This window comes from Eschrichtius robustus, chromosome 3 (assembly GCF_028021215.1).
Source record: "Eschrichtius robustus isolate mEscRob2 chromosome 3, mEscRob2.pri, whole genome shotgun sequence".
NCBI lineage: Eukaryota > Metazoa > Chordata > Mammalia > Artiodactyla > Eschrichtiidae > Eschrichtius > Eschrichtius robustus.
The window spans coordinates 88473250-88500628 of NC_090826.1; the positions used below are offsets into that span (position 1 = coordinate 88473250).

Sequence of the window (27379 nt, forward strand, 5' to 3'; positions counted from 1 at the left end):
AAATACAGCAATTAAAAATTATGATGCTAAGTGCTTTTTCTAATATATGCAAGCTGCTTCAATAGGTTTTTAAATATTATAGCAACAGTAATGTTTCTTGGATGCTAATGGGATTACAGAAAATGACGGAGGTGAGTTTATGTTTCATTTTACGGCCGTTTCAAAATATTGCTATGAATTCTAAAATTTTAAAATCTGAAGCTTACTTTGGATGTTATATATATATATATATAATGCCCCAAATTTTCATTACTTTATATTTGTCTCCATTCACCTTAAAGGCCTTTTTGCCGTGCCGCAGTTTGCGGAATGTTAGTTCCCTGACCAGGGATTGAACCTGGGTCTCAGCACTGAAAGCATGGAGTCATAAGCATTGGACCGCCAGGGAATTCCCCTGTTTTTGCTTTTAATATTTCGTTTTTATACTCTTATTGCCGTTTTAATGACTTCAATCATGCTATGATAGATTGTCAGCTTAGTTTTGAAAAATTCATGGGTCATCTCCGTGCACTCACAAAGTAAGCATTGTTAAAGACCTTTTTTTTTTTTAATTTAAATTTTCCCCAGCTTCTCACTTTGAAAAAATTAAGTACATAAAAGTTGAAATAATAGTATACCCGTTTGCCCTCCACCTGAATTCAACAATTATTAACATTTTGCCATACTAGCTTTATCAGGACACTTCTAAAAATATGGACATTTTTCTAATTAAATTCAATCCCATTATCACACTTAAGAAAATTTAATTTGATTGTATCATCTACGTTCATATTCAGATATTTCCAGTTGTCTCAAAAATGACCTTTTACAGTTTTTTTGGCTTTGATCCAGGATTCAGTTGAGGTTCATACTTTCTATTTGATTGTCTCTTTTAGTCTAGAAGATCCTTCCCTGAACCACAATGGCTTTTTTTCCCCCATGATGCGACTTTTTGAAGAATCTAAGTCACTTGGCATCTATCCATGATCTGTCAATATCCTTGATTTTTTCCCTTTATTCTTTGCATTTCCTTCAAACTGGAAGTCTGTAGGTTTGATTAACTACAGGTTAAATGTTTTGGGAAAGAATATTTCATAGATTATCTTGTAGGTTTTATATTGTATCACATTAGAAGACACATAATTCTAGATTGTCTCATTATTGATGATAATCATTCAGTCAAGGTGGTGACTAACAGATCTTTCCATTGTAAAGGTCATTTTCTCCCCTTAGTAATTAGTATTCTTTAGGGTAATATTTTGGCACCATGGGAATGTTCTTTTTCCTACCAGCCTTTCATTCAATGGTTTTAGCATCAACTGATGATTCTTTTTTTAATTTTATTTTATTTATTTATTTTTGGCTGTGTTGGGTCTTCGTTTCTGTGTGAGGGCTTTCTCTAGTTGCGGCGAGCGGGGGCCACTCTTCATCGCGGTGCACGGGCCTCTCACTGTTGTGGCCTCTCTTGTTGCGGAGCACAGGCTCCAGACGCGCAGGCTCAGTAGTTGTGGCTCACAGGCCTAATTGCTCCGCGGCATGTGGGATCTTCCCAGACCAGGGCTCGAACCCGTGTCCCCTGCATTGGCAGGCAGATTCTCAACCACTGCGCCACCAGGGAAGCCTGATGATTCTTAACTGAATCATTTATCACACTGAGGTGCAAAATAGTGATTTAACATTTTTTAATTCTCTAATTTTCTTCTACATTTATTATATAGTTTCTATTCCTCTATTTTAAAAAGACTATTTTCCCTCCTTTCTTGTTCCCAAAGCCCTCTTTTTTCTTTCCAGATATCACTGTCCTTAATCTTCAATGTAAATATTATAGCTAATTACAGTCACAGTTTTGTTGTTTTGTGTTTTTGTTTGTTTTTTTTTAGCTGTGCCTCACGGCTTATGAGATCTTAGTTCCCTGACCAGGGATCGAACCCAGGCCCTCGGCAGCGAGAGTGTGGAGTCCTAATCACTGGACCGCCAGGGAATTCCCCAGTCACATTTCTTTTTGATGTTCATATTGTAAGCCAGTAGCCAGTGGAGGTCACTAGAAGCTAGCTTCTGTTCTTTTAGACATGACCGCATTAGTCTTTGAGGGCCTCCTTTCTTCAGGTACAACAATATGTTCCAGACTTGCCTCGTACTCGTCCTTTTCCAAAGCTGGGGAATATCAGCTATTTCTCCAAGGAGCCCTATCTATTCCTTTTAGGAGGAACGGAATTTGAACTCCATTTGCTTATGGGCCATATATCAGTGGGCAGAGCTAGGAAATAACATTTTTAAGAGTTTATGAATTTAAATCAATGTTTACAATTAAAAATTAGTATTACAAGCTTTTTTTCTTATTTTATATTTTGCCTCTCTTTTCTCTTACGGTGAAAATATTGGTTCTGAGTAACATTAACTTATTTGCTTATATGTTTTATTATATAGCTTATGTTTCAGCACTACAATACCAGTATTACTAATGGAAAACATATTGAATAAAATTTAAGATCTCTTTGCAGTTCTCTTTGTCCTTAGAATAATAGTCCACTAAGAGTACAGTGTTCAGAAGTTAATGTAAATTACTATTTTCTCTACATGGTTATGCTATCACTGTGATAGAACTAGTTTAGTTTGTTTTTGTTTGTATTCAATTTTATATTTAATTTAAAATTTTTATTGCTTTTGAATACATGAAACATTTACATGGTTCAAAGTTAAAATTATATAAAAAGTATACTCAGATTAGCCAAGCTGCCATGCCTATGCTTCCACCCCATTCCTAACCACCTCCTATAGATAATTATTTTCATTAGTTGCTAGTTTATCTTTCCTGTGTTTCTTTTTAAAAAATAAATGTGTGTACATTGCTATATTTATTGCATTTCTTTCACCATGTGGAGTGTGTTCCTTGCTTTTAAAATTTCTTTTTATGTTTAGAAAGGGTTTTCTGTTCTAGTGGTTACCTTTTTACTGATAACATTTTATGTAATGCCATAAAAGACCTCTTTTTGCTTGTTTAAGCTTCTACTGTTGTTTGCCGTTTTAAATGTTCTTTGACTCCCATCTAATTGCCTTTGTGACAACCAATGAACTTATTCTACTCCTTCCTCCCATCTTCTCATATTTTTTAGTTGCCTTATTTCTATTCGAAATGTTTTAGAACATATAACATTTACACACTATTTTTTCACCCTAGTCCCTGCATTTGTTATAAAATTAAATATATTTTAAGTATATTTAATACTCTTCACCAGTACTTTAGCTGAAGGCTCCCCAATCAACTCTTGGCTGGATGAAGCTCTTCTAGTATAGTACTCAAGGAGGGCTTGTAAGTACAATATTCCTCAAGTTCTAGCATGTTTAAAATTTCTTCTAGAGCCTAGATACTTTAAGTACAGCTTGATGAACTATAAAATCTTTGGCTCACACTGTGAGTTCTTTTGAAAATGTTGCTCCATTGTTGTGTTGCTTGGTGTTATTGTCAAGAAATCTGGCACCATTTGATTTTTTTTCCCCCTTTGGAAAAAATATTAACTTTGTTTGTTGTTGTTTTTTTCCTGGAGGCCCAGACAATTTTTTCCATGTCATTTTCTCTCTGATCCTTATTTTCTCTTTTTTTCATTATAGCTGATTTATTTCTCTCCTTCATGTTCCTTATTTTCATGTGTATCTGTTCTCTCTTAGGAACCCTGTAATTTAGTTTTCATTTTTTTAGATGATTTTACTTTTTCAGTAAATTGCCTGAGTTTGATCAACTCTCATCTTCCTATTGAGTTTTTAACAGTTTGTTACATTTTTTCACATCTGCAATTGCTCATTTAATATTTAATTCATATTGGAGTGATGTATATAGTTTTCCTCTGCTTCATACTTTCTAGAGGGTAGTATTTTCCATTAATTTAAAAGTTTTTATTTTCTGTTTTCTTTTTATAGTAGCCTTTTATGGGGTTTTGGTGGCTTTTTCTGTCCCTCGTAAAACGTAAGATTTTCTTGGATCAGCAAGAACAGATTGTTCTACAGAAGGAAAGCTTGAAAGAATGTAGGTGACTGTTTCATAGTTAAGGAGGCCCTCTTCTGTTTGTATGGTGAAGTGCAGTTTCTTTAATAAACGGCACATTTGGGGGGATTGGATTCTGCCATACAATCTTGTTTCTTTAGGAATATTTAGCTTCAGCCACTTGCCCTTCTCTCCAAGGGATTTCTCTCCCTTCCAAAGTGCCTCATGAAGTGTTCTCATGAACTTTCCAAATACTGGTTCTTGCCTGTTTTCAAGCCTGATTATTCACCTTCTCATTAATTTTGGGAACTTCCAGGATCCTTCCAAATCACTCCATTTTGCTTATGTTAGCTAATGCTAGTTTCTGTTGACTATAACCAAAGAACCCTAACTGACACATCAACCTCTTAACGTAAAGTTTGTGAATCTTCACAACCCCAAATCACACAGAAAGCCACAAGTATATGCACAGTAAGTCTGTTACAAGACTCATCTCTTGTTTACTATTGCAGCTCTTCTACCACAATGCCTGGGACATTCTGGACATTCAGTATCTGCTAAATTTCTCTTATTACCTTTTTTACAACAGCACTTACCACAATTTGTAATTATCTTCATTTTGTGTTTGTTTTATAACTCTGTCCCCCAGTATAATTAAGCTCTACGTAGATAAATATCATGTCATCTATTGATGTATCTCCAGTGTCTAGTAAAACTGTGGCAGACACTTAGAGGTACTCAAATATTTTTTTGAATGACTGAACAATAATCAGTTGTTAAGGATGATAAATGGTGCAGCTGATGATAAATGGTGCAGATGATGATGGTGCAGCTAGATGAAGTATGATTTTGAAAAAGGTCGGAGTAACCACACAATAAATGAACTTACCAACCCTCCCTATCCATCCAAAACAAACTCCTGGGGATTTAACTGTGAAATCTATCTCATCTTACTTTCTCTAAAGAGCTTTAAGTCTGTTTCAGTAAGAGAATATTTTTTAAACAAATGTTGAGTTTACTTACTGAGGAAACATGTAACTTGAATTATCAAGCTAAAATGCCTTTCTTCTCCCTTCCATGGAAATTGATTTGTTCTCTATTTCTAGTCAGTTATCGAAATAGAAAGAAAATTCAATCAAATTTATTTTTTAACATTTTAAAATAATTTCAAGCTTACAGAAAAGTTGCAATAATAGTACCAAGAACATACACTCCCTTTACCCTGTGTATTAGTAATCTACAGCTGTGTGCCAAATTACCCCAAAGCTTAGTGGCTTAAAACAAGTACTTTTTATCTTACAGTTTCTGTCAGGAAACGAGGAGTGGCTTAGCTGGGCAGGCATAGCTCAGGGTTTCCTGAAGTTGCAGTCAGGATGTTGGCATGGGTTGCTGTCAGCCAAAGCCTTGAGCAGGACTGGAGGACTGGCTTCCAAGATGACTCACATATCTGTTGGTGGAAAGCCTCAGTACAGGCTGCCTAAGTGTCCTCATGACATGGCGGCTGGTTTCCACTAGACTTGGGTCCTGAGTGAATGAAAAAGAGAAAGCTAGCGGGAAGATGCAGAGCCTTTTACGACCTAGCCTACGAAGTCAGATACATCACTTCTACAATATCCTATTAGATAACAGAGAGTCACTAAGCCCAGCCCACACTCCTGAGAAGGGGAATTAGACCCCGCCTCTTCCAGAAGAGAATATCACTGAATTTGTGAACATATCTTAAAACCACCACACACAAATTCACTATTTTTTAAATCACCTTGCCATTTTGCTTTATCACTCTCTCAATCCCCTCCTCTCACATACATACATGGTATTTCCTAACCATTTAAGAGTAGGTAGCATGCATCACATTCCTTCACTCCTTAAGGCTTCGGCGTATATTTCTTAAGGAAAAGGATATTCTCTTACATAACACAGTAATCGCAAATTTAACATCGTGATACTTTAATTTGAAGTCCATACTCCACTTGTGACAACTGTTAATTAACAACGTTAATTTTTAAACAACACGGTAAAACAGGTAGTGGGCTACAAAGTGTGGCCTAGATTATGTAAATTTTTATTAGCAGGGATTAGAGAAAAGATCCTGCCTGGGGCCAGGGAGCTCCTGGAAACAGGCGGGCTTCAGCTGTGCTCCAGGCTTTCCCCACCCCCGCCCCCGGCACCAGAAGGACGAAAGACTAGGAAAACTCAGTTTATCTTTACTCCTTCAGTCACCCACTACTTCTGTAAAACTATTTCAACCGTTTCCTTCGGTTCCGGTGTTGGTGAGAACACAGTTGGAGACAGCCCTCATAGTTGAGGACACCTGGTTAAAATTCCAGTGCAACCGTTTATCAGCTGTACTTCCACTAGCAGGTAACTTTTAGAAACTTAAATTCTTCCTCTGTTTAGGGGATCTATCACCGTCCCCAGCGCCCAGGGCTGCGGTGAGGGCTGAGCGAGCTGGTGAACGGAGAGCACACGGCTGCCTCCACGCGCCGCTCCCTCCACCGGCTGCCTCCGCCGCGCGCCGCCCGCTTCCCTCGGGGCTTCCCTCCGCGGGCGCCGACTGCCCAGCGGCTGAGCGGGCGGGGCGCGTCACGTGGGCGGGGCGGGCTGGTCGACAGATCACACGATGTGACGCGCCGCCGGAGGCAGGTCGGGCCCTCAAGATGGCGGCGGGCGCCCCGAGCGGCTCGGCCCGGCAGTAGTGGCGGGACGGCACTCGCCGCTGGGGCCGGCCGCCCCGGGAGTGGCTGCAGCAACGCCAAGAATCGAGGATGGTAAAATGACCCAGGGGAAGAAGAAGAAACGGGCCGCGAACCGCAGTATCATGCTGGCCAAGAAGATCATCATTAAGGACGGAGGCACGGTGAGCTGGGGTACCGCGCCGGGAGGGTCTTTCGGGGCCCGGATCTCTTTCTGCCCCCAACGCTGACGCCTGCGGCCGCCCGCGACTGCCCCCGCCCTCCCTCACCCCGCCCGCGGTGCCGGTGTCTCGGGCTCCCGGGCCCCCAGTGCCTCTGCTCCAGGGGCTTTCCTCCTCGCCCCGGCCTGCGGCCTCCGGGGCCCGTCCTCTCGAATGGAGAAGCCGGCCGCCTCTCCCGCACCTGCCACCCTTTCCTTTGGCCGCCCCTGGAGGCCCTGCGGCCTTGAGCCCACGAGCGCCTCAGCCGCGGGGAGGAATCGACGCCGGGCTCCGCTGCCGGCCGGGTCGCCGGGGCGGAGCTGGTTCCGCCGTCCCCTTCGCCTCCGCAGCCTCGCCTGCGCCGTCCAGGCCCCGCGAGGCCGTGGCCACGCTCTGGAAGAGGCCGGGAGCAATCCCTGCCCTCCCATATGCTGCTAACCGGGTGGCATCTGGCGCGGCGACCCCGCTGGGGCCCCGTAGTGCGCTCGCTCCCTTCTTCCGCGGCGTTCTGAGTCAGTGCTCCTGCTCTTGGCTGCTTCCAGTACGGTAAACACTGTCAGAAGGTGGGCTTTGCTCCTCGCTTCCCGCAGTCAGGAGCGCGACGGAGGACACCTGGGGCCTAGGCTTCAATCTGCTAGTTTTCAAAGAAGAGTCATCACCCTGTTGTTTTAAAATCACCTGGTGTATTTTAAAACAAAAAATACTAGGTAGAGTTGATCATGGCCTGAGGATTGGAAGACCTTTGAAAGGAAGACAGATTGAGGGCGAGAAAAAAATTTTTGCTTTTTAGAAACAGTTGTCATCACAGTCAACTTTATGCGTTGTGCTGTTAACCGGCAGGGGACGTAGGCCTTTTAATTGACAGTAACTCGCCTATACTTTTTTTTAGCTGAAAATTCTCCGTTGCTACACTCTCTGGTCTTCGTTGCATTCTTTGATATCACGTTCCGAAATAGAATGCAAAGGTGAAATACATACTTCACTTTTCCGAGAAATGTGCAGAAATGGTTCCTTTTTTGCATATTTGCTTGTGTTTTGTTGGAGCCCTCAGCTACTAGCACAGTGCTAAATACGTAATTAGGTCGCCATTGAGGATTTGCTAAATTCATTTGAAATCAGAGACAACTTTCTTTTGACATTTAAGAATACGACCCAGTTAGTTATGCTAAAATTTAGAAAGCTTGGGACATATGTAGCAATTTCAGAATATACTTTTAGTTAACTGTCAAATCTGTAGATGTCATAGCTTTGACATTTGGTGAAAAAAGAAACTTTGAAATTCAAGTCTTCAGATCTTTTTGTTGTATTTAATTTATTATTATTTAATTAAAACATTATTTTGATTAAGTCAGTTATGAATTGTCATGGCTCTTTTGACCAAGTTGGTTAGAACTACTATGTGGGGAGAGAAATAGCTTGAAAGAATACTGGTTGCCTTTGTCAATCATAGGGATTTGATATTTTAAGTTCATCTACAATCTACAAAATAGAAGCATCAAAGAATTGTATTTTGTAAAAGCAAGTGGTATTTAAGATTAGTATTTTTTTTTAATGAATTTATTTATTTATTTATTTTTTTATTTTTGGCTGCATTGGGTCTTCATTGCAGCGCTCGGGCTTTCTCTAGTTGTGGCGAGCGGGGGCTACTCTTCCGTTGCGGTGCGCGGCTTCTCATTGCATGGCTTCTCTTGTTGCGGAGCACGGGCTCTGGGCGCGCGGGCTTCAGTAGTTGTGGCACGCAGGCTCAGTAGTTGTGGCTCGCAGGCTCAGTAGTTGTGGCTCGCAGGCTCTAGAGCGCAGGCTCAGTAGCTGTGGCGCACGGGCTTAGTTGCTCCGTGGCATGTGAGATCTTCCCGGACCAGGGCTCGAACCCATGTCTCCTGCATTGTCAGGCGGATTCTTAACCACTGCGCCACCAGGGAAGCCCCTAGTATATATATATATTTTTTTTTTTTTTAATAAAAGATAAGAATGAAGCTGTTTTCAAGAAACACACCTTTTACCTTGTAAAGTTCAGTTTTGTTACCTCTGACTTTTTAAATTCGCTTTATAGCAATTAAATCCTGGGCGATTTGGAAGAGGTTTTTTTTTTTTTTTTATCTTGATATTTACTGAAGTTGTAGTGAACTCATAGCTTGCTTTTGGACACAAAATACAGTTTTTACTCCATCATAAAATAAATGAAAGCTTCTTTTGAAGGATGTGGGCATGGGGGTATTATCATTTATCATCTTTGTACACTTATGCTGAACTTTCCATTCTAAGAGCGCTGGACACCTCTTTAGAATAGGGACTTTGTTTATGCATCTTTTAATCCTACAGGGCCTACTATGTGAATTTAAAGTGATAAAAACACATTTAAAGTGATTTTTAAAAATGTGTCTAGTAGCACATTCTTAAGATGATTTTTTAGTGTAATTTTATTTATTCCTATATATAATCAGGAGATATTTATATTTCTAGAAGTGCCAAGGTAATTTTTTGCAGTATTTGTATTTTAATCTACTCTAGCTGTAAGTGAAAATATGTGGAATTATTATAGTCATAAAAATAGTTTTAAAATGACATTTACTTCTCTGCCTCTCTACTTAAAATTTGTCGGACTACTGTTATGAATATCCAGGTGTCTGAGGCTATATGGTCACACATGACAAGCTCTGAACAGTATTTCACATCCCTGGCCAATGGTACTGACCTGATCCCCTTCCATTTTCTTCCTAGTGTTCAACAATGTTAATATTATTTTGCTTTGTTCTTCTGCTAATGGCATCTTTGTAAACTTGATCAGCCAGTTGTAATATTCATAAACAAAATTAGTAATGAGCTGTTAATTTGTCAAAAACTTAGCACATACTTATTGTAGTTTTTAACAGTTTTGAAGAAGTGAACCCTTCTAAGCAAACCAGGTTAATCATAAGTAACTAAATGTTTTTTTCTTGAAATTGTATTTCAGTTGGCGCTGAAGCCAGGGTAAGGCTGACTATTATGTTGTTCATTTGAGTAGTACACAATTAAGATAAATTACATGAAGGTGTGTGATTCTGTATCAGGAGTTCTTAACTTGGGTCTGTTCACCCTGAAGTTGTTTGCAAAATTTTCTTTGACTACACATTTTTCTAGGGAGATTCCACAAAAGGATCCATACTTCTTGAAAGTTTAAGAACAGTTGTTCTATATGAAAACAACATAAGTAACTAAAGAATAGTTTCACAGGTTAAATTCAATAAATATTTACTTAATCATCTACTTATACCATTTTACTGATGAAAGTGACTGTGACATTATTGGTGATTTTGCTTTTTGAAGCATCTGCACATAGGATTACAGTGTTTAATTATGTTTTAATGTATGTAACATTTTGCTACATCTCTTATGCATTGCAGACCATTTAGGACAGTTGAATTGAAAGTGCATTCTGACACTTCAGAATACTTCGGGTTTTGTTGTTAAATCATTACCATGTATTAGCAGATAGTTTATAAGTATTCTTGGTAGAGGCTAAGAGCCAAAGAATTATTTACGTGAGTTATTTGTATTATCAAAGATAGAATTTTCCTTACGATTTTTTAAAGTTTTCTTTGTTTTGTATTGTGATCTTTATTGTTCTGTGAATACAGTTGTGGGTCTGCATCTCTGACAAAGTGAAAAATGTCCATTTTTTTCACAAGAATTGGTAAAATGACTTTAAAAATTAGATAGAAAGCAAGGCATATGTGTATTGCTTTATTGGAAGTACCTGAAAAAAGTAAAATTGACATTTCAGATATACCCAGAGATGCAGAGCACCAGATGTTTATTCCTGATATCTCTGATTTTAATCACAATAAATAGGAGTCAAAAATCATTTCAAAAGTCTGGACCTAAGCTCTGATCATTTGCACTCTTCACCTGCTAGGATGGCTGAAGGAGTTGCAGAATAGCTCTTTGTAGCCCCCAGAGAGCAACCTCTGGTTCCTAGAGTGCAAGCCATGAAGAGGGCCACGGTGCCTTTCAAAAAGCAGCCGTTCTTTGAAATCAGTAGTGCATGCCTAGAAACATCAGGATGTATATATGTCCTTGGCAAGCTTGTGGCAGGCAGAACCATGAATGACTTACCTCCTTACCTCCTTGAGTCAACATTTGCTTTAGGTTAGTGTGTTTGAGGGTAAATTAGTAAACAGTTTTCTCAGATTATATTTCCAGTTTGTCTTACTATAGTTTGAAGACCTGCTTTCCAATATCATCTGTGGAAATTCACTTATAGTTGAAGTGTTGAAGTTAAGTAAAAAGAATAGCTTTTCTCAAGTATCATTCTGACAGGTATATATGATTTAAATTTTTCAGTTATTTAAAAGCTTGAGTTGTCTTTTGGCATTATTTTGAATTAGTTATGAATTCTACCACAGGAAATACTTCTTAGGGAGTCTTTTTAAAACAAGAGGTGGTCTATATTTTATCATTTAGCTCTATAAATTGAGTAATTAGAGATTACCCTAAGACCGGTCTTGAGCTTAGGCTCCATCTTAGACATTTGTGACAGTTTGATTTTTGTGTTGATGGGGGTTTTTTAATTTTTAATTTTATTTTACCTTTTTAGTGAGTTTAGTTTGTAGTCATTTGAACTGTGTAACCCATTCGGTGTTCATGGGGATAAGCACTTAATGTAATGATGACTTGATTTAACAGCCAGCCACATATTTTCCCCTCAAGAATGGAGAGGGATGCAATAGATTGTCATGTTACTTATCTTTTCAAAATTTACCTCAAAGCAGTACAATCTCAAGCTGTAAACCTTTTTTATTTTTTTAAGAGTAAAACTTGATCTCACTATACTCTTGTTGAATATTTATAGGAAGTGTATTTCATTCTGTTTAGGGGCAATCTAACCAATACCTCTTCACTTCTGTGATATACAAATATTGAATATCTCTTTTAAATTGATCCATAATGTATCCATAAAATAATTCTGAAGTCTCGCTGCAAATTAAGCCAAAGTGACTTAATTAGTATAATGGTGTCTCTACATGTTTATGGTGATTCATACTTTCAGGATATAAAGGATCAGTTTTCTTTTTGTTCACAAATGTAGTAAACCTTGCCTTGCCTGATTAAAGTCATAGAAAATAAGAAAACACCAGCTGACTTTGTGAGAGAGGAAACATGATACCAAATACTAGCAGTAAAGTCTTATTTCCTCCAGTTATTCCGTAATGTGTCAGGATCCCAGGAAAGCAGCTCTGTAGTTATGGTATTCTCTGTAGAAATTTTTGTTTTAGTGTTCTTCCATGAAAAGCTCCAGGTCTTAGATGTCTATAATTAAGAATCTTTGTCTTTTTTTGTGTAAGACTTTTACATTAAATTATTTTAGTAAACTTAGTTATATATTGTTCAGAGAAAATTCAGTGTTTCTTTCTGAAGATTTATTTTATCCTCATTCTCGATTGATAACTTGTCAGTATTAAATTCTAAGTTCAAAATTATTCTCCTTCATACCTTATTTTTTTTGTTGTGTTTTTTATTTCCCCAACTTTTATTTTGAGAATTTTCAGAACTACAGAGAAGCTGCAAGAATAGCATAATGAATATCTATTTGCCCATCCCATAGATTTGTGATTCACCAATTGTTAACATTTTGCCACATTTGTTTTTCCTTTCTCTATATATATTTTTCAATTTTTTCTGAACCATTTGAGTTAGTAGTAGACATCATGACACTTTATCCCTAAAACATTCAGGATGCATCACCTAAGAATAAGGATATTCTCCCACATAACCACAATATAATCACTATATTCAGAAAATTTAACACTGATACAATAATATTGTGTAATGTATAGGCCAGTCACATTTCCCCAATTTTCCCAATAACGTCCTTTATAGTCTTTTTTTAGATGCAGAATTTAATTATTACATTTAGTTGCCATGTCTCTTCTGTCTAGAATAGCTTTTTGTTTATTTTTGATAATATTGACATTTTTAATAGTCTAAGCCTTTGTTTTGAAGAATGATCCTCAGTTTGGCTTATTCTCATGGTTTCCTCACATGATAACATTCTGTTTAATAAATAGGATTATAATGGCATTATAATGCCCAGTTACTGGTGGAATTACTTCTTTCTCCTGGCCAACAACCCATATAAGTCCCTGATTCATTGATAGGAATATAACATGTTATTAAAGTCCATATTCCCCACAATAACTGCTGAATTCATAAACTCATATTGATTGGACAATCATAGATGTGGAATTTGAGAGTTAGATGAGGATTTAGGTAAGAAATTAATAGTTTACCCCTAACTGCTAAGAGAGGTAAAGTGACTTAAGTCATTTAACAGCTACTGACTCTCATGATAAGGGTTATCAGTCACTCCATGAGCATGAAATACCCTTTCTATACTAGGCATTGAGCTATGCATCGAGATACTAAGATGGTTAAGATTGGACCCCTACTCTTAAGTAACAGTCTGTGGTAATATGTGCAGTGTAACCACTGCAACCAGTGTAGCTCCAGACTTGGGTGGGCTTGGCAGTTGCCTGGATTGACTGATCCATCTCTTGTGTGCTGTATTGGACTGTAAAATGGAGATAATAGTATCTAACTTGAAAGGTTAGAAGGGGTAAATAAGATTATGAATGTAAATCATTCTAAGTCTTTAGTGATTTTTTTATTTTTTTAATCTCATGTATGTGTACAGTAAACCCATATGATAGATGGTACAGTAGCAGACAGTAAGAGTATAGAGGAGGGAGTTAATAGGGGAAGTTGCAAATTTAGTTAATGAATATATTGCCCTTTTAACAATATTTAAATACAGTAACCATATACTGAATGCCTAAAGTGATAGGTAGAGGAGACTTACAGAGTAATTCATTTCAGTTCTGCAAACACTTTTGTGCTATGCATGTACCACATGCTCCAGATTGTAGAAGAATAAAGCATAGGGCCTGCCTCAGAGAGCGTGAGCTTGAAAAAGGTAAGTTTAAGTTAAATAAAATGAAATAGGTACTTTACAAAACAAAATATAACTTTGTAAAAGTTATCTAGTGTTATAGAATAGAAGAATAAATAAGTAGATTTTTAAAAGGCTTAGCCAAAAGCCTAGATGATGAAACCAAATATGTTACCAATGGAAAGTATGCTTTGAGAAATGGAATTAGATTGGAGGGTGGAGGTGGGGTTAAAGGAGATTGTCCCCGACTTCTGAGGTTGAAGTTAGAGGTGACTGCCATGGAATCATCTCTCATGCCTCCATAAGAGGGAAATTTTCAGCTGAATGGACTTTTGGTATAGTAATTATTACGCTTTTAGGCGGAATATCTTGGCATTTAGGGTTGGGTACGTGTTAGTTTATGTTCAAATTTGTCTCCTTCAGAATTTTTCACTTTGTACCTCTTGATTCTTTTGAGAATCTTCAAATGTCATATGTTGATATGATCTCATTATGCTGAACTTTCTACTCTTGATGTTGTAAACCACGCACTGGTCAAATATTTGCCCCCTACCTGTCTGTTAACCCTCTTCCCTTAGTCTTTCTGCTGAGGCCATGACCCTTGTATTCTTCCCAATTTGTCCTGGAATTTTGATTATGGATCGGTATTCCGTTAAAACTTACATCAAAAGTCCTGCCTAGAAGTTTCTGTAATTCCAGATTAGTAAAATATTTTAAAAATTTGTCAGTTTTATTAAGATCTTGTATTACTTTTGAATTCATTTAAAACAGGATAGATGACTATGGATATAATACAACTCTCAAAATTACCAGTACCTTAGGGCAAGCAACTATCTCTCCCCCTGCCCTGCCTTAACACATACACACACACACACACACACACACACACACACACACACACACACACACACACACACACACACACACACACACACACACACTTTTTTCCCCCAACTCTGGGAAATATGAGAGAATGGCTTAAGAGGGACAAGCATATGCAACTACCTATCTTTTACATAGTTTTTCTCTTAGATAAGTAAAACATTTTCCTCTTATTTATTTATTTATTTTTAAAAATTTATTTTATTTTATTTTTATTTTTTATTTTTATTTTTTTAATAGATCTTTATTGGAGTATAATTGCTTCACAATACTGTGTTAGTTTCTGTTGCACAACAAAGCGACTCAGCCATATGCATACACATGTCCCCATATCCCCTTCCTCCCATCCTCCCTATCCCACCCCGTAGGTCATCGCAAAGCACCGAGCCGATCTCCCTGTGCTATGCTGCTGCTTCCCACCAGCCAACTATTTTACATTCAGTAGTGTATATATGTTGATGCTACTCTCACTTCGCCCCAGCTTTGCCCTCCCACCCCATTTCCTCAAGTCCATTTTCTGTGTCTACCTCTTTATTCCTGCCCTGCAACTAGGTTCATCAGTATCTTTTTTTTTTTTAGATTCCATATATATGCGTTAGCATACGGTATTTGTTTTTCTGTTTCTGACTTATTTCGTTCTGTATGACAGACTCTAGGTCCATCCACCTCACTACAAATAACTTAATTTCGTTTCTTTTTATGGCTGAGAAATATTCCATTGTATATATGTGCCACATTTTCTTTATCCATTCATCTATCAGTGGACATTTAGGTTGATTCCATGTCCTGGCTATTGTAAATAGAGCTGCAATGAACATTATGGTACATGTCTCTTTTTGAATTATGGTTTTCTCAGGGTACATGCTCAGTAGTGGGATTGCTGGGTCATATGGTAGTTCTGTTTTTAGCTTTTTAAGGAACCTCCATACTATTTTCCATAGTGGTTGTATCAATTTACATTCCCGCCAACAGTGCAGGAAGGTTCCCTTTTCACCACACCCTTTCCAGCATTTATTGTTTCTAGATTTTTTGATAATGGCCATTCTGACCGACGTAAGGTGATTATTTTATTTTATTTTAATTTATTTTATTATTTTTCGTTGTGTTGGGTCTCTGCTGCTGCGCGCGGGCTTCCTCTATTTGCGGTGAGCAGGGGCTACTCTTCATTGCGGTGCGCGGGCTCCTCATTGCGGTGGCCTCTCCTGTTACGGAGCACGGGCGCCAGGAGCGCGGGCTTCCACAGTTGTGGCTCACGGGCTCTAGAGCGCAGGCTCAGCAGCCGTGGCGCACGGGCTTAGTTGCTCCGCGGCATGTGGGATCTTCCTGGCCCAGGGCTCGAACCCGTGTCCCCTGCATTGGCAGACGGATTCACAACCACTGCGCCACCAGGGAAGCCCCTCCTCTTATTTAAAGTACACTCATGACTATTAGAAAAGATTCAGAAAATTCAGAACAACATAATAAACAATTTTATGTCACTTAAAATCACTATCTAATATAACCATTGTTAACATTGAGGTGAGTTTTTATTTTGTTCTTCATAGTTGAAATTACACATACAATTTTATATCCTCCTTTGATTTTTTTAAATTTAACATTGCCATAAACATTTTTACTTGTCATTAAAGATTATCAATAAACAGTTTTTGGCTGCATATTATTCTGTCTAATTTATATACCATGATTTGATTATAGGATATGTAACTAAAGGTTGAACATTTAGATTTCCATATTTACTACTATAAATGATGCTGCTGTGAACATCTTTGTGGTGGAGCTTGTACTGAATGTTTGGTTATTTCCATGATAGAATGTTATGAGCTATTTTTTAAATTATTTGTTTATATTCTTTATATTTTTATAGCGTCTTAGTGCTTTTGTATTGGTTTTCATGAATGCTTTACCTAGTTAAGATATTAATCTTTTGCTCTTTCTTGCATAGTTTACTCACTTTGTTTTCTTTAAATTCAGCTAATGCTGTACGTGTTTTTCTCAAACCAGTATGCCTGAAACTAATCTTTTATTCTTTCCCTTTTCTTCACTGTCCAGCTAACCAAGGCAGAAACTGAAATCTTTTCATCTTTGATCTTCTCTACCCTCCTCTGCTACCTCTAGTCATCCACTGACAGAGTCCTTATTCTACCTCTTAAATATTTTTTGTATCCATTCACTTTGCTCCATCCCTACTCCCTCTATGTTATTAATCCCTTTGCGAAGCTTTCCTAACACTGTCCTTGAATGATTAAGTGTTCTTCACTTAAGCAGCCACTTCCAGGCTTTTGGCCTATGTGTATATTTATACACATTGTTATGTAATTATCATCTTACTTTTTATCAGTATTTCTCAGACAGTTTTCCAAGGAACTCAAGTGTTGGCGAGATACTGTCTCTTATATGACAGAGGATTTCATGGTCAAGTTTGGAAAATAATATCTTCTTGGAGATTCATAATATAAATAATATAATATAAATTAGCATGTTAAAGGCCCTGAGAAGTTCTACTTGGCATTTTAATAGGTGCTGAGTATATGTGATGGTGAACAAAACTAGTTTGGAGCTTAACGAAATCCTGTGGACATTTGTTTTTACCTTATCTATTTGGTACTGGGCATTACCCCTTCCTTCCTAAAACTGCTCCTTTGTCATCTGTGACACTGTATTCTCTTGATTCTCCTGATGTTTCTCTGATTGTTCCTTCTTTATCTTCATGGGTTCCTTTTCTTCTGCCCACTGCAGTCGACCCATGAACAACATGGGTTTGAACTGCCCGGGTCCACTTATACATGGATTTTTTCAATAAATACATACTACAGTACTACATGATCTGCAGTTGGTTGAATCCACAGGTGCAGAACCTGGATATGGAGGGCTGACTGTAAAGTTATACATGGATTTTTGACTGTGTGGGGCTCGGTGCCCCTTAACCCCTGCATTTTTCAAGGGTCAACTGTACTTAAATTTTGGTGTTTCTTGGGGCTCTGTCTTAGCCCACCGCTCTTTTCACACTTCATCTCACCTACTCTGGTGGTTTCAGATATCACATTTGCTGCTGACTAATTGTTTTAATCAGCCCTCAGAGGACAATAGAAATGTTTTAAGTACAAGGGCTATCTTGTAGATAGAATCTGAAGTAAATCTGAGCCTCATGGGGGGAAAAGAGCTAGGAAGCTACCAGCTTCCACTAGTAGACAACCAAGCTAAAAACTTGGAAGTCTTCTTGACTCTTCCTCCCACATTTATCAAATTCTTTCAGTTTCAAATCCTAAATTCTTATTTCCGTTCCCTCCCTTCCAGTGTCCATGCCACTCCCCTATGTCATGCCCTCATCACCTCTTGTTTGAACTGATTCTAATAGCCTGCTTCTGCATGCAGTTTGCTCCTGTTACATCCTTTAGGAAATCACCATGATGTATTGAAAAATCCAGGTCTCATCACACCATTCTCTTGCTTAAAACTCTTCAGTGGTTTCCTATATCTCTAGAGTGAAGATGAAAAACTCCTTACCAAAGCTTAGAGGCTACTTCTCCTGCCTTCCTTTCAGCCTTAAACTGTCATGGCCATTGTCTACTTCGTCTGTTTTTTTTCTCTGATGTGATTGTCCACACTACTTCATTTTCTTGCAGTAACCTTTCCTTGCTTCCTAACTTGTATATGTCTCTTTTACTGCATTTACGTATAAGCAGATGATTATAGTGAGGCCTCTTCCTCTCTACACTGTGAGCTCCTTGAGATCAGGGAGTGTGTCTTACTGGTTTTTTGTAATCCCAGCACCTCTGGTACTCTGAATGTTTGTTGAATGAATGAGGTCTTGTACAAACTCATTCCCAGCCATGGTCCTTCAGCTCTTATGTCTCCCAACCCCTACCCCACCTCTGTTGTCTGATTCCTCAACTGCAAGTTCTCCTACAAAGGGGGTTTTCAGGTACCTGTATTCTGCAGGTTGGGAGAGACATCTATTTTTATAAAATGATATAGCATCATTTTTAGTGTATAGAGAAATCCAAATACTATTAATATTTTGCATATAAGACTACTGAATATATTTTTAAAACTTAAGTATGACATTGTTATATGTATTCATTAAACTTGTCTTTCTGTTATATAAACTTGTTAATGGTGACTGAGTTAATGTTATAGGTCATTTGCTTTTCTATCAATTTAATATTGCCCTTAGAAATATAAACTCCAGCAACTGAAGTAATTCTTAAGATATCTCTAGCAGCAGTATAAAGTTAATTTTGTAATGTCTTTCTTGTGTATATCAAGTCCCAGATCTCTCATATACTACTCGGGACTTTTCTGCTTTTGAACCATGTTGGTGTCTGTTACCATTCTTGCCACGTGATTCATTTATGTTTTGGGATCAGTGCAGTAGCCTCTTAACTTTCCTTAGTTTTGCCCCCTTTTAATCTATCTGTTACACCTTTGCCGGAATGATCTTTCTTAAAACTTTCATCTGTTTTACTTAACATCCTTTAGTGGCTCCCCATTGCCTTCAGAATTGAACATAGACTCCTTAGCATGGAAGTTAGCCCTGTGTGCCTCTAAGCTCATCTCTCAATACTCTCAGCGTGCAGCCCGTGCTCTAGTTGTACTGAACTGTATGAGTCCTGTAATACCTCCTGCTCTCAAGCCTTACCACCTTTGTGCAGGCTGCTTCCTTGACTTCTGCTGTCCTCCTTCCCACTCCTGCTCCTGGCCTACTTCCTTTACATCCTTTCAGCCTTCCTCCTGGAATTCTGATACTCCCCTCCCCACTCTGGATTCTGTGTTCCCATTGCACACTGTGCTTATATAATGTATGTATTTGTTTCCTTGTCTGCCCCCATCACCTTGAGGACAGGGACAGTGAGTGTCCAGATATGTGGCATAGTGCCCAGTACATGCATGTTCTCCATAAATGTTTATCGACTGTTGTCATTGTTAGTAATTCTGGAATGCACCGTTAATGTTTTAAAACTCTGTTTTTGTAGCCTCAAGGAATAGGTTCTCCTAGTGTTTATCATGCGGTTATCGTCATCTTTTTGGAGTTTTTTGCTTGGGGATTATTGACAGCACCCACCTTGGTGGTAAGTAATCTTTTAACTTATTTATCACTGACTTTAAAATTTCTTTTTCTTCGGTTTCAGGAGGGAAATCAGTTTTGGGAGGGAAAAAAGGCCCTTTTTCCTTTCCAAGGTTAATTCTCCCACCAATATCGTCAGCCCTTTAGTACTGTATTTTACTGGTTTAGTTGTCTTTTCCAGCCTTTACTTCTCCCTTACTTTTTAGCAGGGCTTGGGCGGGTGTGATTCTCTGGTGAACACTGGACAAGTTTAAGCAGGGCTCAGTACCCCCTCTGGGTAAGGTGGAAAGGATTCTTATACTGACAAGCTTAGGAAGAATGGTGTCTGTGCCCTGAATCACTCAACATTATTATTTTGAGATTCTTTCTTGCAGTTGCATTTTCCAAATACAAGTTTCTTTCAGTTTAGGCAGAGGATCTAGAGGTAGCCATCTTGAGAGGTCATTCTTTTCATAGCTCTAAGCTGATTTTACTCAAATATTCCCAGGTTTAGAACCTCACAAAAAGACCTCCCTGCCAGACCAAACATCTTAGGTGATAGCTAGTTTTCGCCTGTCGGTTTAGATGAGGGGAATGGAATGAAGGAAGGAGTAATGGTAGACCTCTATGATATCTTGAAAGGTGTAATCAGGATAAATGTACAGCTTTCTAAATCCCAGAAGAACAGATTTTTAAAGAGATATACTTCCTTGTATTTTCATGAGCTTGTTTGTTGATACACAAAAAAGACTTTTATAAACAGTTTGTTCATAAATAAATTGAATGATCATATATAGATAGATTGAACTAGTCTAATAATCATTATGATTATGACATTTGTAACCACATTATACTGTAATAACCTGATGTCAAGGGCTACTGTGGTGCTGTAATAACTATGTGTTCTCACACCTTTGTATTAGCTTTCTAATATTAGAGTGTGCTTATTTATAATCTACCAATTTAACATATAAATCTGTCTGGTGGATCATTAGTCCTGTGGTTTAAAGTACTTGAGCTTTGTAATAGCAGTTTGTATATATTTATATAATGATGAGTCCAGGCATGGTACTAAGCACTGTAAATATGTTACTTTAAATCCTCAAAACCACTTTATCAATGAGGAATTAGCCTCCTAACGATGCCGAAAGCTCAGCCTCTCTGTACACTGGTGCCAAATCAAATCTTGGAGACAGAGTTTTGGGTGAAGTAGAAGAGAATAGCTTTATGGCTTTGCCAGGCAAAGAGGAACACAGCTGGCTCCTGCCCTCTGTGAAACTATGAATATGTGTCCCAACCTGGGAGGATTTGATGAAGAGTTTTATAGCAATAGTTCAAGGGTGGAGTTGCTGATAAGATTAGGGAGGGTATGTGTAGGGCCTGCACTCCTTTAATCTCATCTCAGGTAATCTTGATGAGCTTCTCTGGTTCCTTTAGTCTGGCCTCAGTTGGTCTTCTCTGGTATGGAGAATGCTGACATCTTCCATTTGTTGGTTTTAATTCTATAAGAGGGCTTAAAGATATTGTTATGTGTGTCCCTTGAGGTGGAACCAGGACCCTCCCCCAAGGCTGCACTATTGTTTCTTGACTGTTCCTCCCTTGGCTCTGCATCCCTTCCCTTCCTGGATTAGCAACTGTTCAAATCTGCCCTTTGGAACTCAGGGAAGGTCATGGAGGCTGAACAGAAAGGCTCCCTGTGCCCAGGAGCCCCTACAGGGTCCTCCTCAGTTTCAGTAATACAGATGAGGAAATTAAGGTTTAGAAGAGTTAAGCAACTTGTTACTCTGATAGTAAACTGCAGCTTTGGTTTTAAACCTAGGCTTGTTTTGTTCCCAGTGCTCAGTCTTGGAGAATACTGGTAGCAAGTGGTTCATACCCATGTTTTAGGTAGTTGAGGTTATCTGCAGCCCAACTACTAGCTGAGTAGAGAGATTAAAATATTGGGTAAACTGTGAGCAAGCCATCAAAAAAAAGCTTTTTGTGATGATTCCATAATTTGAAGTGTGTGTATCTGTTTTTTAAATTCGTATCTCATTTATATTTTTTAGATATCTCAACTTTTTGTCTAACTTTGGTATCATTTTTTCTAATCGGACAAAAAGAGTCTCTTCTTTAAGAACAAGGAAGAAATCCAGTTATTTAGATATAACTGCTTGCTTGTTAGTTCATTTTTCATAGCTATGGGAAAACTGTGTGCTTAGTACGTTCTTAACTATTTTTTGTTAATTAAAAAATGGATAGTACCTTTGATTTTTCTTTTTCTTTTTCTCTTTTCTTTTACTTTTTAAAACACTGAATTGAATTATGGTCAGGAAAATGAAAAGTGCTAATTTGGGACTTAATGAATTATTTTTCTTTTGCCAGCATAAATACATTTCTTAGAATAATTGCTATAACATTGTTGCCAATTATTTCATTTATGGAAGGACTTTTTTTGCCCCATTGTTGTTGTAACAGTTACTCTTAATTCCCATGTTTGTTTTTAATACTTGAATTTTTTTAAATGGTGAAATGATGAGGTGTTACCTGGGGCAGTTGTCCATAATATTATCGTCATAATTCTTTACCTTTTTCAATTTTTCACTTCATTATATTTTTTTAAATCAAGCTTTCTCTCACGAAAAATAAGTTCAAATATTAATGAATGTTAAGCTCAGAGTTTTATTTTTCTGATTCTTTTCTCATCTTTAATGTATACACATTTTTAAAAATAACTGCAGTGTTTGTGCTCTACATTTTTTTGCTTGATGGGGAAAACCTTGGGTGGCGAGTTTTAGGCAAAACAAGGATTGAATTGTAGAGATTAGATGTACCTAAGTGTTGAGATTTGTTATACTCTAGGTACTTCCTGGTGTTTTGGCCTTTGGGCATTGGAACAGCAAGAATCTTTGAAACGTCACTGAAAAAGAATTGTGCATGGGAGATCCATATATATACAGTCCTCTCTCTCCATGTTATATATGTTACTTTTTAGTAATTAGAAACGCAGTGTGTGCCTGTTGTAGACCATTAAGCAATGTGAAATGTGTAAGAACAGGAAAGTTCTCCTGCAGTCCTACTCATCCCTCCAGGCAACCATCAGTTTAGGAGATTTTGGCTTCAGGGTAGGCTTTACCAGCCCCATTAGGACAGATTGGCCAACTGGAGATGAAGGTTTCAGCTGTTAGAATGTGGTATCTATTAATTCAGTGATTTTTTTAAACCAGAGGTGAATATTAGTGATACCTGTTTTTGTTTTTGTTTTTTCCCCCAAATACCTAGGCCTTACGACCTGTCTGGCTGAAATCAGAGTTTTCAAGGGGGGAGGCTCAGGCATGTGTATTTTTTAGAAGTGATTCTCATATATCTAGTATATATCACTAATTAAGAACCAATATACTAATTCAGTGTGGGCTTTTAAAAAAGGTTTTGCTCATTTTGAGACTTTCTGCTTGCAATTTTTTATTGTTGTTGATTTTATTAGCAGCCTTTTTCTCTTTGTTTTGGACTCCTATACTCCCCGGTGTTGGGGTGTGGGGAAAAGTGAGTTTCGGGGTAGAAGACACCAAGTTGTAGCACTTTGCTCTCTTTTCCAAAAGTCTGTTAACCTTTAAACATTTTATTTCTGTCTTAGGTGTTTTGAAACTGATTATAAATGGTGCCTGCTAGAGAGTCACAGCTCTTAACATTCATTTAAAAAGGGAAAGTGAGGATGTAGATATAATTGAGTTTATTTGCATTTTATGTATCTCTCTCTTCCCATACATAGCTCTCAAAAATTATAAAGTTTAAGCATTTCAATTTTCAAAGATACTCTTTGAATTAATTCATTTAACAGATAACCAAATTTAAAACATATTAATTATAATAAATGTTTGGTTTTGGATTTATAATAGCCTTCCTTTTAAAAAGTAATGTGAAGTTAAAAGAAATTTTTAAAAAATTTCATGTGGTTGCAATTATCTTTGAGTTTTAAGCCCATACAGCTTCCAGAACACTGTTCTAGAATACAGTCAAAGAACAAAGGCTGCGTTCTATGTGGAGGACCTGCCCAGGGGAGGATGGTGAAATCTCCACCAACAAAGGGATTTACGTTAATTACACAGAAGAATTTTATACTGACATTTTTAAGGACAGTAATCTAACACTTTGAGAGGTTATGACTGTATGGTTGGTTCATAGTGGGTGTTCAGTCAGTGATTATTGATTGACTAAATAATATACATTTACATAAAGAGAATTAATGACAGTAGGTCTAAGGATCTATAATGCTAAGAAGTGGCTTCACTTTTTTGACAGACCTATGGTTCTAGAAATACTAGGCCAATATTTGATGGTTCAAGTTGCTAGATGCACAATCCATGTTACAGAGCAAGACCCTGTGCTCCAGTCCTCCAGCATCTCTTCTATATCAGTGGCTTAGCATTCTTTGCTCAGAGATAGTCCTGAAGCATTTAATATTTTAAGGACTATTTACTCTCAAAATTTTTTAAGTTCTTAAAAATTTTAAGATGCATAAAATTTATTGAAAAATGATACATTTTTTTCCTGTTCAGCTCCAGTGTTTAAGGGTCCCCCAGGATCAAAAATCTTTACAACCAACATTTTTATTACTTCTTATATTAATATTTGTCTCTGTGTTAAAATTTTTGTTAAAAAAAAAAACAAACGTGAGGGTTTGTTACCTTTAGCTATACTCCTTTGGAGGGGTTATAAAAGTTTTTATTTTGTAACATTGGTTAAATCAATTTGCATAATTGTCATGTTATATTAAGTCATTTTGAAGGCAGAATTTATAATCTGTTAATTATGAACATTTAGTGAACAGTTAATATATGAAGGCACTCTATTGATGAGGGACTAATAGAAATAAAAATATACTAAATGCAAAGTGTAGTAGATATAGTGCCTGTCTGCCCTTAAGAAGTTTGAACTATAATTGAAAAGAAATATTTATCAAATACCTGATAAGATGAAAAGTACAAGACCTAAGTAACAGAGTACTGTAATATAAAAAATATTAGAAAGCTGTATGTGATGACCAAGGGAGTGCTGTAATCACCTATTATATGGTCCTAAAGGAGAAATTGATTGCTTTGGACAGGAAAGTTTGGTAGCAAAGGAACAATATGGAAGATTTTGGGGTCGACTAGATAGGGAAGATAAGGGGAACAAACATTTATGGTAGATAGGATATCATGTGTAAAAGTATGAATATTGGAAAGCATAGGAATATTTCTAAAATAGTGAAAAGACCGGATTGATTGGAATGGAAGATGGCTTGGCAAAGTGAATTGTTAGAAATAAGATTTAGTGTATTACAAAACTTCTTGTAAGCATTTGTTATGTCCTTCTTTCTTTTTAACACCAAATCCGTTCTTTGTCCCTAGAAAGAATTGGCCCTTAGTAATAACTGGAACAAAAGCAGATTTGAGTTGTTATGCAAGGTTTGGGGATACCAGTTTAAGGAGTTTAAAATCTTTTTCTCTAGTACAAGAACTAGCAAACTATGGCCAGAGCAAATACTGCTAGTACCCTGTTTTTTGTAAGTAAAGTCTTACTGGAACACAACCATACCTATTCATTTACATATAGTCTATGGTTGCTTTTATTGAGTTGAGCACTTGTGACAGAGACTGTTTGGCCTGCAAAGCTAGAAAAAACTGAAAATATTTACTGTCTGGTTCTTTACAGAAAAAGTTTGCACACACCTTCTTTGGATCCGTGGGTCTTCACTATAAATAATAAATAATAGGGTTTCTCAACTATTGAGATTTGGGACCAGATGATTATTGGGGGGGAGGGCAGGATGTATCATAGGATGTTCAGCAGCCTTCCTGACCTCTACCTCATAGATGCCAGTAACGTCTTTTCTTTCCCCCGACCCCCGCCCCCATCCATCATGTTGTGATAAAAATGTCTCCAGACATTGTCAGATGTCCTCTGGGGGTCAAAATCACCCTCCGTTGAGAATCACAAAATATATGAATATCATAAATATGTGATTTTTCCCATATTAGTGATTTTCTTTGAATACTAAACATTTCTAATTTAATTTTACATACAAGCCAATTTTTGTTAAATTTCTAGTTATTGGCAGAAGAGTGACTGAAGAAAAGCGAGCCTTCTAATCCTTCTAAAGGTTTTACTTGCAGGATGTTAGAAAGTACAACCAGCTTAGTTTTTCTTCCTAAAGAGAAGATTTTCCGACCTGTCTCATTCCCCACATTGCCATTCTCTATTGTTTTTATTGAGAAACAGTATGGTATAATGGAACAAGCATTGGCTTTAAGTCAAGCAAGAACTCAGTTGCCACATCTGTAAAGTGGTAATATCTAATTCATAATATTGTTAGGATTAAATAAAAGTATATATAAAGCTTCTGATACATAGGCTGTGAAAATGGTGGTTGCTGCTTTTTATTTTTTTAGTTACCTTTCCCCCAGTTACTTTCTCAACCAATGAGTTCCCAATGGTTCACTTGTTACCCGGTGAACAGACTGATGCCATGTGGTTTGAGACCAGGCCTTGGAAAGGATAAAGAAACTTGTTATACATTTTCATGGGTTGGGATTTTTTTTTTTTTTCTTTCTTACCTTATGGAATCTCTAGGTCCACTTTTTGGCAATTAAAATTTCCCTATTTATTCTCCTAGTCTCCTATCTTAGATAATACACCTTTCTGTAAAGGGAGTTATAAGTCAGTCGGTTATATGTTGGAAACAGGATAGCATAGTGATTAAAAGCATGGACTTTTTCAAGCTTGACTTCCTGTGTTCACTTTCAGTTTTGCCACTTACTATGTGATCTTAGATAAGACATTTAACCTCTCTGTGTATCAGTTTTCTAATAGGGCCATTACGAAGAATGAAAGGAGATAATGTGATAAAGTGCCCAATTTAGTGCCTTGGGACATAGTAAATGCCATATAAATGTTTGGTATTATTAGTATTTTACTCATATGCATAGTGTCATACAAACCTGAAAATTTATATGAAATAAAATTGGATTGTGTTATGAAGGGATGTTTTAAGTTTTACTAGGACTAAAATGTAGCATGAGCTTTTTATTTTGTTCTTATTCTTTAGGTATTACATGAAACCTTCCCTAAACATACATTTCTGATGAATGGCCTAATTCAAGGAGTAAAGGTAGGATCAATCATATATATATATATACATATGTATATGCATGTACACAAACATGCACATATATACTTATGTAAATATATGTAATTCTGCCAGTTTATTAAGTTAGTTGATCAGTCTCCTAAGTGTTAATTTTTACAATTGGAGTATATCTTGGGGGATTACTTAGCATTTTTTAAATGAACTGGGTTTTAAATATGGTTTGACTCACATATAGCCAACTGTGTATAATAATGATAAAGCACATCATAACAAATTTCCCCTGTGTTTTATGTGTTGGCACTTTCATTACAGAGATCTGAGTGCTTTTTGTAAACTAGCAACAAGAAAATAGATTGAAGAGAAAAGAACTATTTAAAAAATGCATGAGTATAAAATATATCAATATGGTAAACTTTTGATTATTCTACATATTCTTTACTCTTGATTCCATTTGATCAACAAGTTTATAAACTGATAATTAGCATATGATATTCCTTCTAGAATTGCTAGAGTTGTGGTTGAGAATTCATTAGAACGTTTTGTGTTTAATATGCTACCAGAGCCCG

The 27379-nt window shown here is 37.4% G+C and overlaps 1 protein-coding gene and 1 long non-coding RNA gene across 4 annotated transcripts in view; one reads left to right on the forward strand and one right to left on the reverse strand.

The window, feature by feature from the left end:
- Nucleotides 1–7347, reverse strand: part of LOC137762441 (uncharacterized) — a 36686-nt gene extending 29339 nt beyond the window's left edge. For both annotated transcript variants that reach the window (XR_011073549.1, XR_011073548.1), the window contains exons 1-2: nt 7291–7347; nt 5259–5482 (exon numbers count right to left, since the gene is read on the reverse strand). This is a non-coding gene — a long non-coding RNA (uncharacterized lncRNA). The remainder of the gene's footprint in view (nt 1–5258; nt 5483–7290) is intronic.
- MFSD14A (major facilitator superfamily domain containing 14A) overlaps nt 6591–27379 on the forward strand; it is a 37528-nt gene continuing 16739 nt past the window's right edge. For both annotated transcript variants that reach the window (XM_068540390.1, XM_068540391.1), the window contains exons 1-3: nt 6591–6815; nt 19635–19730; nt 26772–26834. In XM_068540390.1, coding sequence (XP_068396491.1) covers nt 6732–6815; nt 19635–19730; nt 26772–26834 — 243 coding nt within the window. In that variant the 5' untranslated portion in view covers nt 6591–6731. The remainder of the gene's footprint in view (nt 6816–19634; nt 19731–26771; nt 26835–27379) is intronic.